This window comes from Microtus oregoni, unplaced genomic scaffold, assembly GCF_018167655.1.
Source record: "Microtus oregoni isolate MIOR12 unplaced genomic scaffold, Mior012 000002F_ref0000024, whole genome shotgun sequence".
Taxonomy (NCBI): Eukaryota; Metazoa; Chordata; class Mammalia; order Rodentia; family Cricetidae; genus Microtus; species Microtus oregoni.
Window position 1 is genome coordinate 25261965 of NW_024543061.1, and position 13163 is coordinate 25275127.

General features: G+C 48.7%; 1 protein-coding gene across 2 annotated transcripts in view; it reads left to right on the forward strand.

Moving 5' to 3' along the window:
- The window catches only part of Sfxn5 (sideroflexin 5), a 117286-nt gene that overhangs the window by 42150 nt on the left and 61973 nt on the right, over positions 1 to 13163 (forward strand). For both annotated transcript variants that reach the window (XM_041639763.1, XM_041639755.1), the window contains exon 6: positions 327 to 352. In XM_041639763.1, coding sequence (XP_041495697.1) covers positions 327 to 352 — 26 coding nt within the window. The remainder of the gene's footprint in view (positions 1 to 326; positions 353 to 13163) is intronic.

Below are 13163 nucleotides of genomic sequence, written 5' to 3' on the forward strand. Positions count from 1 at the left end.
GGGGATATTGTGCCTTAGGGGAGGAAAAGGTTCAGAGACCACTGGTGACAAGCAGCAGGCTATTCTGTCTGCAGGTCAGCCTCTGGATTCTGGGGGGAGCTGGAGTTGTCTGGCAGCTGGAGAATGGGGGGGGGTAGAGTTTGAGGGACCGTGAGCTCTTTGCGGTGGGAAAAGCTGAGTTGAAGGAAAACTGTGGTGTCTTCCTGTGATTGTCCTGGACTTCTTCACCAGGGCCATGGGGCAGAGCAAGCCCCAGAGGCTTCTGGGTATCTCATGAGACCCAGAAGGTTCATGGGACCTGACTCTTTTTCTCTCCCCACCCACAGGTTACATTCCTTTCGGGACGCCAATTGTAAGTCTTACCTGCAAAGGGTTTTCTTTGCCAAAATGAAATGTCAAAGGTCTAACAGCATCGTTGCTTGTAAACACCTGGCAGAGGACCTAGTTTACTGTCCTGGTGGGGCACTGCAGGGAGAAGGGGCAGGAGAAGGGGCATGCACACCCTTCTGCCCTTGCTGCTATGCAGCGCTGCACCCGGAGTTGCAGCCACTTGGTGGGGCCTTGGACCCTCCTTGGAGACTGGAAGCTTTCCAAAGGAATCAGGGAAGTGGGAAGACAAGGGCACCTTGTGGAAATTGAAGTTGCAAATTAATTCAGAAAGGGTTTCTGGTGTTCTTTTTGTTTGGTTTTGGAGTCGGGTTTAGCCCTGTGCATGGTTTCTTTCCTGTGTTAAGTATTCTGTGTTATGAATATGGATTAAGTCTGAAAAACAGTGTTGAATGAGAAAGTAGTGGCACCGTAGTAATACTCGCTGATGTCATTTATATCCTGTTTTAAAATGTGCAAAGTGATAGTATATATAGTGTATGGGTGTGTGCTGTGTGTCTGTGAGAGCGGCCCCGGGAATGACAAGCAGGAGCCACTCCTTTCGCTTTGGGCTGAGGAGGGAACCCAGCAGGAAAGCCATGCCATGGTTCCTGTGGGCTCTTAGGGAGAAGGCAGCACATGGTCCTCTGAGGAAGTGATAGCACCAGCGACAGAGTGCACATCATGTCACCCCAGATGTGTGTGCGCTTGAAAACTTCATCTCGTACATATGCAATTTAGTTTTGAAGATTGCTTGTTTCCCCTGATATTTTATTTTTCATTCAGCTTTCTCCCCTATTTCTTTCCGTCAAACCTAAGAACTTCTTCAGCGCCACATCCACAGTTCTGGGGTGATTTGCTTCCCCCCGCCCCACGACACTTTCTCTGCCTGGCCTGGAACTCCTGATCCTCCTGTCTCAGCCCCCCAAGTGCTAAGGCTACAGCTGTAAACCGTTACACTTGGCTGATATGGTCTATCTATGTATCTGGTTTTTTTTTTTTGAGATAAAGTCTATGCAGCCCAGTCTAGCCTTGATATGTAGTTGAGGTCAACTTTGAACTGGTGATTCTCTTGCTTCTTCCTCCTGAGTCCTGGGATTACAAATGTGTGCGGTTGTACTTGCCTTGTGTGACTCTGCAGTTGAAGCCCAAGACCCCCGCATGCCAGCACTCTAGCCACCAAGCAATAGCCCACTCTTGCTAAGCCAGGCTTTTAATTTTCTTTTCTGGCTTGTTACTTATATTTGGTTAATTTTTCCATTTTACTCCTGGTTTATATTTGAGCAGTTGTTTTCACTGGTTTTTATTTGGTCCTCTGGAAGGGGACCCTCAGAATTCTGGTGGTGGCCATTCACTCACATTGTTTAATAGCAGATACGTGACATTCTATATGTAAGCATTATAAATATCGAGAATCAAATAGTAGATATGCGGTGTGTCCTGTCCTGTGCCAGGGGTGTGTGTATGTGTGTGTGCGTGCATCTTCGCCTGTGTGTGTATGTGTGTGCGCGTGCATCTCCGCCTGTGTGTGTATATCTCCACCTATATGTGTTTGTGTGTGTGTCTCTGCCTGTGTGTGTGTTTGTGTGTATCTCTGCCTCTATGTGTGCGTGCATCTCCGCCTGTGTGTGTATGTGTGTGTGTGCGTGCATCTCCGCCTGTGTGTATATGTGTGTGTGTGTGCATCTCCGCCTGTGTGTGTATATCTCCACCTATATGTGTTTGTGTGTATCTCTGCCTCTGTGTGTGTGTGTGTGTGTGTGTATCTGCCTGACCAGGGGCGTGGGGAGGGGAAGAGGGTGAGGGGAGGGAGCTTAGCATACCATTTTGTCCTGTGTTTTTCAGTTGAATAACTATTATTGCAGGTGTTCAGGGCTCACTAGCGGAGACTCCTAGGAAAGGGAACTCCCTAAGGCTGCATTTCCCTAGCACTTGTTTCATAAAGGACTCTGAGTAAGGTTGGGGACACAAAGGTGGAAAAGACAAACTCTCTTGTCTGCTGGAGAAGGCTAAGAAGCTTGGCCTCCCGATGTCCCCAATACAAACAGAGAGAGACCAGGTCTCCATTCACATTTTGGGGCGTTGCCTTTGTGTTGAGATGAGTTCAGCTATGTAGCCCAGGCTGGCCTCAAACTCCCAAGCCTGTCTCAGCATCCTGAGCGCTAAGATTATGGTCCTGTGCCACCAAGCCTGGCTCTTCCTCTAGCCTTTGCTTCTATACACCTGCCAATTTTTTGGAAATAATTTGGAGTCTTAACAATTGTCTCAAACATCATGATTATGTAGACTTTGTGTTTGGGTAGAATGCTCTTTTGAGTAACATTTGGGCTTGCGGATCATCCACTGTCTGCATCATGACTTTGCAGGCAATGTCTTTTTTTTCCCCTTTTAGGCATGAACAATATTTGGCTCAAATGTGTTTTCTTTTGTAAGTAAATTTTTTCATCTCTTTGGGAATCATTTGATATATTTTTCTCTTATCTTTGGTGTTCAAAAATATCTCTAGGATTAAAAGAAAAAAAGATGTATATTTTATACAAGTAATATATGAATATGTTCTTTGGGATTCAAAAATACCACCAAGAGTTTTTTTTTTTATAAAGAATATTTTAATGCTAGCACATGCCCGTAATCCCAGCATTTTGGAGATGGGGACAGGAGGATCAGGAGTTCAGGGCCAACTTCAGTCACACAGAGTTCAAAACCCTCAGACATGCGAGACTGTGACTGAAAAGGGTCAACATTTAAAAATGAAGTCATTAGCATTTATATAAGCGATACATGAGCTTCTTCTTGGCCGGGTTCAGACAATACAGACAGAAGCGCAGGTCCTCACCACACGCTTCAGCCCTCGTGTGTGTACATACAAGTTATCGTGGACAGTTAATCTTTTGAAGTCAGATTCCCTTGCTTGTGCTTAGCATTAGAACTCCAGTGAGGCAGGAGGATCACTTGAGCTGTGCAGTTTGAGACCAGTCAGGTCAACATGGTGAGGTCACTTCTCACAAAGAAAAGAAAATGGAAGAAGGGAAGGATGAAAGGTTTCAGTTGGCAGAATGCCCAGTAATAGTAGCCCAGGTTGGCCAGGTAGCTGAGGATGACATTGAATTTCAGACCCTTCTGCCTTCAACTCCAGAGCCACGAGATCACAGGGAGGCATTGCACACCCGGTTCATGTGTTGCTGGGTGCATGCTAGTCCGATACTTTACCAGCCGAGCTACTTCTGGCCTGGTATCCTTAAACAGTGTTTTTATCACTGTGTTTATTGGGTGTTGAGCACATGGGGCATGGGTGGAATCAGTTCTCTCATTCCACCAGGTAGGTTCCAAGGCTCGAACTCAGATCATGAGTCTTTGGGTCAAGCACCTTTACCCACTGAGCCATCCCTCTCAGGCCCCAGCCTGCTTTTCTTATTTTTTTGTCTTGAAAGTGTTTATGACTGTTATTTGCCTTTTAAAGGTCCTGGTATATTTTCCTGTGTATAGATACATAATGTAGCCTTTTGCTTTCCAAATAAGTTTGAAATTATAATTTTGAATCCTTAGTGGAGATTTTTTAAAAAAGATTACCTTTACATTTTTTGTGTGTATGCATAGGCGTCCAGGTGGCCATGGAGGCCAGAGGTGTCAGATTTCCCTGTAGCTGGGCCACAGGTATCTGTTAGTCATTTAGTATAATGCTGGGAGCTGAACTTGGGTCCTCTGCAAGAGCGGTGTGTGCTCTTAACCACTGAACCATTTCTCTGGCCCAAGATTTATTTTTAATTATGTGTCCTTGTGTATGGGTTTGGAAATGTGTGTGCAGGTGCCTACACATGTCAGAAGAGGGCATGGGATCCCCTGGAGCTGGAGTTCTGGGAGTTTGTGAGCTGCCTGCTGGGAATGCTGGGTACTGAACTCAGGTCCTCTGCAAGAGTGGTACCAGCTCTAAACTGCTGAGCCATCTCTCCAGCTCCTGGTTTCTTTTAGAAAAGTATTATTTGTTATCACTATAGCTTAATCCTGCTCAGAGAACGTGACTTTTGTCAGTCTGTCATTTAGAATTTAGTGTGGTTTTCTTTGCGGCACAACTATTATCAGTTAAGAGTAGGCTCATCTGCATGCTATAGAAAATTCAGGCTAACAATGACGTGAACATTATTCTCTCGAATGTCAAAGAAGTCTGAATGTGGCTAGAACTGCCCGGGGCCACCAGGTGCCCAATCTTCCGGTTTTCATCGCTCGTTCTTGGTGCTGGTTTTTATTGTATTTGTCACCTTTCAGCCCACACGACAGCTGCTGGAATCCAGTCATGTGCACATCTCAACGAGGATAAAGAAGACAGGAGTGAGATATCTCCCAACTGAGTCATTCATCTTTGAGGAGTTTTCTTGGGAGTCCCATACAACCGTGGCATTTCGTGGAGAATTTAGCTGGTGCATAGCTGACTCTCAATCATACAGAGATTTTTATGAATGAGAAAGAAGGTTAGGATAGTTAATAGGTAGGCATGCGAGGGTCCGTCATAGTCATTTCTGTGTTCGCACATGTGTCTAGTGTGTGTGTGCACATGGTTGTGTATGTGTGGGTCAGAGGTCAACCTCAGGTGTTGTTCCTCAGGTGCCATCTTGTTTTATTTTTAAGTTTTTTTTTAAAGATTTTTATTTATTATGTATACAGGGTTCTTTCTGCATGTATCCTGCAGTACAGAAAAGGACACCAGATCTTATTAAAGATGGTTGTGAGCCACCATGTGGTTGCTGGGAATTGAACTCAGGACCTCCGGAAGAGCAGCTGGTGCTCTTTACCTCTGAGCCATCTCTCCAGCCCCATGCCATCTTGTTTTTGACACAGGGTCCTTCACTGGCTTGGAACTCACCAAGCAAGCTAGGCTAGACAGTGGGCCCCAAGGATCCTCCTGCTCCCACTTCCCCTGTGTGAGATGAACATGTGCCTTCCCTCCCCATACCTCATTTCTTTCTTAAAGTGGGCCATGGGGGGATTGAACCCAGGCCTTCATGCTTGTAAGACAAGCACTTTACTGACTGAGCCATCTCTTCATCCCTGACATAATAATTTTTATACACATTTACATTGATATATCATTTGGCAACATTATCAAACCAGAGACCTGGGCATCTGAGTTGGTCACTCATAGGTAGATAGCCCATGACTGACTAAACAACCAGGTAGATTTTTGCAGAGTCAGTGGCTGCTCTCAGCCAGGACAAATCAACAAAGCTAAGAGCTTCAGCTCTGTTTTGTTAGGATGGCTTTGCATTTGTTTTAAGACAGGATTTCACAGTATAGCGCAGTCTGGTATTGAACTGTGATCTTCCTGCCTCAGCCTGCTGTGTGCTGGAGTGTGTGCTTGCAGCTCTGTCCTGGAGTGCCCCCAAGGTGCTCCCCTCATGCCCAAGACAAACCGTTTGTTGCAGGGAACTGTAGCCCTGTTGGTTGGTGTCTAAGCTTGGGATGCTCGTCTCCGTTGCCGTGGGCTACGCACTGTGAGAGCAGATGTCCAGTGTGGACCAGACCTCAGAGCCTCTGAGTAGCGTACAGCTTGGAGATGGGACACCTCAGAGCAGTAATGATCTCTCCACGGAGGCTAAACTGGAAGCCTGGCTTGGGACATGATGTCCAATAGAGAGCCCAGCAGTAGCCCTTCTTCTAAGCCCCAGATAGCCATGTTCTGAGATTCAGAGCATTGGGCCGGAGGTGGATCTCCGTTGAGCCCATGGATATGGAGAAGCCATGGCTCTTTGTCTCTGGGCTTGGACTCCCACTGCCACCAGATCAAAACTTTAACCTTATGTAGAAGGCACATGAGTGCTTCTCCGGCACTTCCACCTGAAGCCTGGAGCCCCTCAGCCACAGTGGCCCCTCGAATGCCCCGCTGTTGCCTGACAGCCTTGAACATTCGTTCGTTACTGGCCCTAAAGGGTCTGGAAGGTTCCAGTCCACACCTTCATGAAGCCCGTGGTCAGAATAAGAAATCATGCGCATGTAGAAGCCACTGAAAACGCTTACCGAAATAGAAACAAGGGTGCCAGCGAATGTGCTAGGAACTGGGCCCCTGAGTGATGAAGGGAAGGGGCGAGCAAGGCTGGCAGGTAGCTCAACCGAGAAGCTTCTAGATGCCACATCCAGGCAACCTCCTGCCTGCATGAGCATCCCTGCCTGACCCCATGCCCTCCTGCGTAGCCTGAGAATCACCTCACTGCCTACCCAGGGGCTCCAGAGGGACGAGCCGGTTCTCTCACCAGTGCGGGTGCCAGTTTAGTCAGCAGATTTCACAGATCCACTGGCACCCGTGTCGGGGCTTATTTTAAGCTTAACATTTAAAGATGGGAACTTTCCCCCACTTTAGTGTGTGGCAAAAAGATCCCAATTTATACAGAAGCACGGATGCTAAGCCAGTGTGCCCAGGCCACTTCTGCGGCTGCTGTGGCCAGGTACCCATTGTCTCAGGGTACTCCAAGAAGCTCCCACCGTGGGGGCGCTTCCTACAGTCAGTAGCTCTTTCCCTAGCTTCCCCCTGCCCTGGGGTCTCTTCAACTCTTCTGCCTGTGCCCTGCACAACTCACACACCAGGAGCTCTGGCCTTCTTGGGCCTCGGGCTCCCTGAGGATATTTGCACCTCCCTCCTCAGCTCCGTGTTCCCATCCAGTCTGGAACTTTCAAATCTCAGGAGGATGAGGGACACAGACTATGAGCCCCTGGTCAGTGAGTTTGGTGCCCTATCTTTCTGTCTATCTGCCTGTCTGTCTATCTATCTATCTATCTATCTATCTATCTATCTCTTGGTCTATGAGACAAAGTCTCAGAAATAACTGAGCCTGTCCTAAACTCACTAAATAGCTGAGGCTGGCCTTGAACTCCTGATCTCCTGCTCCATCCCCCAAGTGCTAGGCTTGCAGGAGTACACCATCACATCTGGCTTATGCAGTGCTGGGTGTGGGACCTAGAGCTTTGTGCCTATTAGACAAGCACTATACCAACCCAGCTACCTTCCTGGTCACAGATTCTGACTCTTTGGGGACATTTCTAGCCTTGGGTTACACACTCTGAACCTTCTCCTACTGCTACAGATACTCCCTTGAGTATAGACACCACAAGACTCAGAAGATATCCCTGAGGTCACTGAATGTCCACTGTGGGGGAACAGCAAAGGATGTTAGGGTTTGTCCACGTCCCGGGGCTTTCCTGGCATCCCAAGTCCTCCTTAACCCAAACTTTCTCCAGTATCCTAATCCCAGTCCTTGTTTCCCCTCAGCCCACCTCCAGTGGCACCAAATAACAGCTATTTTGACCCCATCCACACCATGCAAGAGGTATCAGTCCAGTTAGAGCTAGACCCCAGCAGCCACGGCTAGACACAGTCTTGACGAAAGGTGCTGCTTGAGATGGCTGCGTCCTTTGAATGGCAGCGACATCCCCGATACACCAAGTGTCACTTCTCATTCCGATCATTGCCATATAAATCAGAAGATGGAAGCAAAGCACAGGGAAAAAACCTAGCACATCGTTGGGTGCCCCAGCTGTGGCGGGTCTGTGGGAGACAGCTGTTGAGGAGGAGGAGGTGGTGGTGGAAAGGGGCGTTATCAGAAGACAGGTGTTCCACTAGTGAGGGTTGTGAACGTCCTCTGGCTTCTCACCTCCAAAGCCGAGGACAGTTCTGGGGAAATAGAAGCAAACCTAGTGACAGCTGAGGTGAATGTCGGGGGGGGCGGGCCTGCAAAGGAGCGGAACCTCAGTTGGAATGGAGACCTGAGGAGTGGAGAGGGGTGTTGATCTCCAGTGGACAGTGGAGTGGAGGGTAGAGGGACAGTCATCCCTATCCTTTTCTTGTCAGTTGGGATAGTTTGGTGGTACCCTGTGGTGGTTTTGCCTCCCAATAGTTTGTTGTGTTGTTTGTGTGTGTGTGTGCACACATGCACATGCTGGGGTACAGACTTGTGTTTGGAGGCCAGACGTCAGCCTCAGATGTCTTCCTTAATCGTGCTCCACCTTACTGTTTGACACAGTATCTCTCCCCAGACCTGGAGCTAACCAATTGTCTAGACGGGCTGGCCAGCTAACCTCTAGACGACGCCTGTCTCCACCACCTCAGTGATGGGATTACATACTGTTGCTTCCGATTTTCTTTGTGAGTGCTGGGGATCAGACTCAGGTCCTCATGTTCGTACAGCAAGTCATTTTCTAACAGAGCCATCTCCCAGTGACCCCCACATTTAGAACAAATGTGTGTATGTTCTACCGGCAAGTATGTGCATGCAGTGCCATGGAAGTCAGAAGAGGGCGTCAGATCCCTTAGAACTGGAGTTGAAGATGGTTGTAAGCCACCATGTAGGTCCTAGGAACTGAAGCCAGGTTTTTCTGCAAGAGCTAGTGCACTTCACCACTGAGCCATCCTTCCAGCCCTCCCCCCACACACACACTGGGGGGGGGGGGAAGTCCAGTCTCATGTAGCTCAAGCTAGCCTTGAACTTGTTATGAGCTCTGTACAAAGTTTTTCCACCAACCGAGAGTGATATGGGAAATGGCAAGCTGTAGGAGCCGCTCAGGTCTCTCCAAGGTCAGTTGTTGGTGCCCTGATTGGCCCATGCCCCACCTCCAGCAGCTCAGGTAACACACACACACACAGACACACACACATAGACACACACACACTTCAGCAGCTCAGGTAGCATGCACACACACACATACACACACACACACATACACACACAGTTCAGCAGCTCAGGTAGCATACACACACACACACACATACACACACAGTTCAGCAGCTCAGGTAGCATACACACACAAACACACACACATGGACACACACACACACGGACGGACACACACATGCACGCGTGTGTGCACACACACACTTCAGCAGCTCAGGTAAGGCTCCTGGCCAGAAGACTGGGGTGTATGAGACACTTTGGGCTCAAGAGATGACTCAGAGGCTAACAGCACTGCCTGCTCTTCCAGAGGACCTGAGTTCAGTTCCTAGCACCCACATTGGGCAGCTCCCAGCTGCCTTAAATTCTACCTCCAAGGAATCTAAGCCTTCATCTGGCCTCTGTGGGCACCTGCACTCCTGTGCACACACCCACACATATACACATAAATACAAATGCAAATAAATCCTTAAAAATCTTGTCTATCTATAGCCGTGAGGACACTGGAGGAGTGAGTTTTCTTTTGAACTGTCTTCAGGTGGGAGCCACTGACCCCATTCCCTGTTCTGTCCTTAGAGTAGACATTGTCCCTCTCCAGCCCCAGAGCCCAGGTGGGCGGGGGCTCAGGAGCCGACAGCATGAGTGAAGATGGCGATGCAAGGAGCGCTGATCACAGTGCCAACAGCAGCGTAACTCTGATGTGCTGTCCCGAGACAGTCAGTGAAGGCTGCAGCGCTTTGTCACAGACACCCCACACTCCGCACACACTCACTCTTGGTTAGTTGGAACCAACCTCTGGAGGAGGTTTTTCAAACAACTGGTTCTGATCCTTGCTGTCTGTCTGATCCTTGGTCCTCCCAGCCTCCACAGGCTGTGCTTGCATGTGCACACACATGAACACATATGTATTCACACAAAGACTTATGTTCTGAAATGATGCTCAGTTATGAGGTGCAGGCTGTAGGGCCCGAAGTTGGGGGGCAGACAAGACTGAAAGAGGAACTAGACTGGAGGAGGAATGACACCGCCACCTGACATCCGGGAGCACGTGCCAGACACTGAGGCAGATTCCGTCTGTGCTTTTCTTCCTCTCCTGAGTCTCCCAAGAGATGCCAGGGCAGCCCTTTATTTAACAGGTAAAGACAGGTGTGAAGACCTCGGGTAACTTGCTTGGGTCAGTCTTGGCTCCAGCATCCACTGATCACTAGGCCACAGCAGGACAAATGATGGGACTGCATGGCCCATGGTACCCACAGATGTGCAGAGAGGACAGCCAGCAGAGGGCTGGAACTGTAGAGGGGACTCCAGCCACTGCATGAACTGTAAATGCAAAGATGGATGTGTGATTTGGCCAAGGTCCTGCAGCGCGGGAGGGTGGGGGCGGGAAGAAAGCCTGGCTGTTGGCTCCTGTTTCCTCTACTTCCACTTTCCCTGGTCCCCATGCATTCTGGGCACTCTCCACCAAGTGTGGCCATGCCTGCCGCGCTTCCCTCTTGGAAGAGGTGTGATCCACTGGCATCAGCCGGGTGGACTGGCTCCCTCTCTCCCTCTCTTCCTTCCCTTCCCCTGCCATGTTCTGGAAAGGGCAGCAGGAGGGAATGTGGGCAGGCTGCACCAGAGATATACATCTGAGAGCTGAAGGGAACATTTATTTTTAATGTAGACTGAAAAAGAAAAGGAAGTTATAAAATGCCTGCTCTTGCTCCTGGGACTGTGCAGATGGTGCTGTGCATTGCCTAATAGGGAGAGAGGCTGCATCGTGTGCTCTGGTCCCTCCTCTCGCCGCAGGGACCCAGAGGGCAGGGGCCTACAGAACCTGCCTCCGACCCCGGAGGCTCCTTAGGGTCCCTGGTCTACTATCTTTACCCTCTCCAGATTGTCTTTTGTCGATTTCTGGGACATTCTCCTCAGTTCAGACCAGTAACTTTGTTGTCCCTGATGCCTCTGTTGCCTGACTTCTGTCACACACACACAAACACACACAGACACGCATGCACTCACATGTACACGGCTGCCTCAGCAGAAGTTGGCCTCTTTTGCCTGTAGGCAACCCTGGCCTTCTTAAAGTCCCATTTGAGTGTTAGGGTCCGTCAGCCTTGCTCACTCCCATGTGCCTCGTCGGCCCGCCTAGCTATCTTCTGTTCTTTTTGTTTTGTAATTAGGGAGTATTTTGGTTGGTTTTCTCTTCACTGTGACGAAATGCACAATAGACACAATTTAAGTAAAGAAGGGTTTGTTTTGGCTCGTAGTTTGAGGGCATTGCCCCTCATGGTGAAAAGTCATGGCAGCAGCAATTGAGTCACATGACATCCACTTCTCAGGAAGCAGCTAGCTCTCTACTTTATAGGGCTGGCTACATTTGAGGGGCATATCTTCCCACCTCAATTAAATATTTATGGAATCTATCATGAAACACCCTGAGGTGTCATTCTAAATTCAATCAGCCAAGTTGGCAATGAAGATTAACCCTCACAGGGATCATCTAAGCTCCCCACTCCCCACCCCTGCCCTCACAGGGACCATCTAAGCTCCCCACTTCCCTCCCCTGCCCTCACAGGGACCACCTAAGGTCCCGACTCCCCACCCCTGCCATCACAGAGACCACCTAAGCTCCCCACTCCCTACCTCAGGACACACTACATATACTATGCCCCATCAACTAGATTAGTAACTGAGCCCCCTCTTCTTGGAGCTCATGGAGACAAGCTGGAGGAGTACCCTAAAAGCAGAACCAGAATGCCAAGCTGGAGATTGAGAGACCCGGCTCTTGAATTTACTATAAAGGTTTGGGAAGATCCCTGCACTTCTCGAGACCTCAGCACGATATGGGAGGCTGTCTTCATTTTATAGGGTCCTCGTTATTATAAGGTTATGGTAAGGGGTTCATGCTTGGCAAAGTCATCCAACAAGGTGATCTCTTTAAGAAAAGCATGGAGAAGTTTCAGTGGTTTGAGGCCCTGCATGGACCCCAGGTTTGTGTTATAGCAGGTAACAAGGTTTTTAACACATTCAAACACTTGTTAGTCAGAATTATGTGCAACAGGAGTGTGCCTGACACAGCCTAGGTACACGTTCATTCAGGGCTCTGGAGTATTCTAGAAAAGAGTATATGTCAGTTTTTAAAATGTATATATAGGATAAAATGAGTAAAGATAAAAACGACACCCAAGGGCCAGGCGGTGGTGGCACACGCCTTTAAGCCCAGCACTTGGGAGGCAGAGACAGGCGGATCTCTGTGAGTTTGAGACCAGCCTGGTCTATAAGAACTAGTTCCAGGACAGCCAGGGCTGTTACACAGAGAAACCCTGTCTCAAAAAACCAAATAAATAAATAAATAAATAAATAGAAGGTTAGGTTAGAGAGGGGAAGATCATGAGGCTGGGAGTGGGTACAGAAATGAGCAGTGTGGATCTCTATCCATGAGAGCTGTGGACAGAGAAAGATGGCCCAGGCTTCTTTTAATTTTATTTATTGTTATTATTAGTGTATGTGTGTGCGTGTGTCTGTGTCTGTGCATGCATGTATGTGCATCTGTGCGTGTGTGTGTGTCTGTGTGCGTGTGTGTCTGTGTGCATGCGTGTCTCAGTGTGTGTGTTTGTGTGCGTGCATGTGTGTGTGTGTGTAATACCACGTATGTGTGGAGGTCAGAGGGCCAACTCTGAGAACTCAAAGTGTGAGTAGTTCTAAGGATGGAATTCAAGTTGTCAGATGTGCATGGCCAGCATTTTACCCACTGAGCCATCTTACTGACCTTGGCCTAGACTTCTTAATAGCCAGACACAGGTAAATGGCCCAGGGACTGCAAGACAGATGTGAACCAGTTGTTTGGGCATACAACCTCTGACTCAAAAACTAAGAAGTGTCTCTGAGGTAATTCAGTGAAGGGACCCTGCAGCATGATTAATAAAAAGCCAGAGACAGAAATTGGGGTTCAACCTGAAGTTCAGAAAAGCAAAACAGCCACCCATGGCTCTGACCTCTACCTCAGTCCGAAATGGCGATCCTGCTTCTAGGAATCTCAGAATGAGACTGTGAATGGGAGCTGTCTCCTCCCGTCTTATATTCCTCTCTCGCGCTGAGATTAAAGGCATGCACCACTACCACCCGGTTTCTATGGCACATTAGTGTGGCTACTGGGATTAAAGG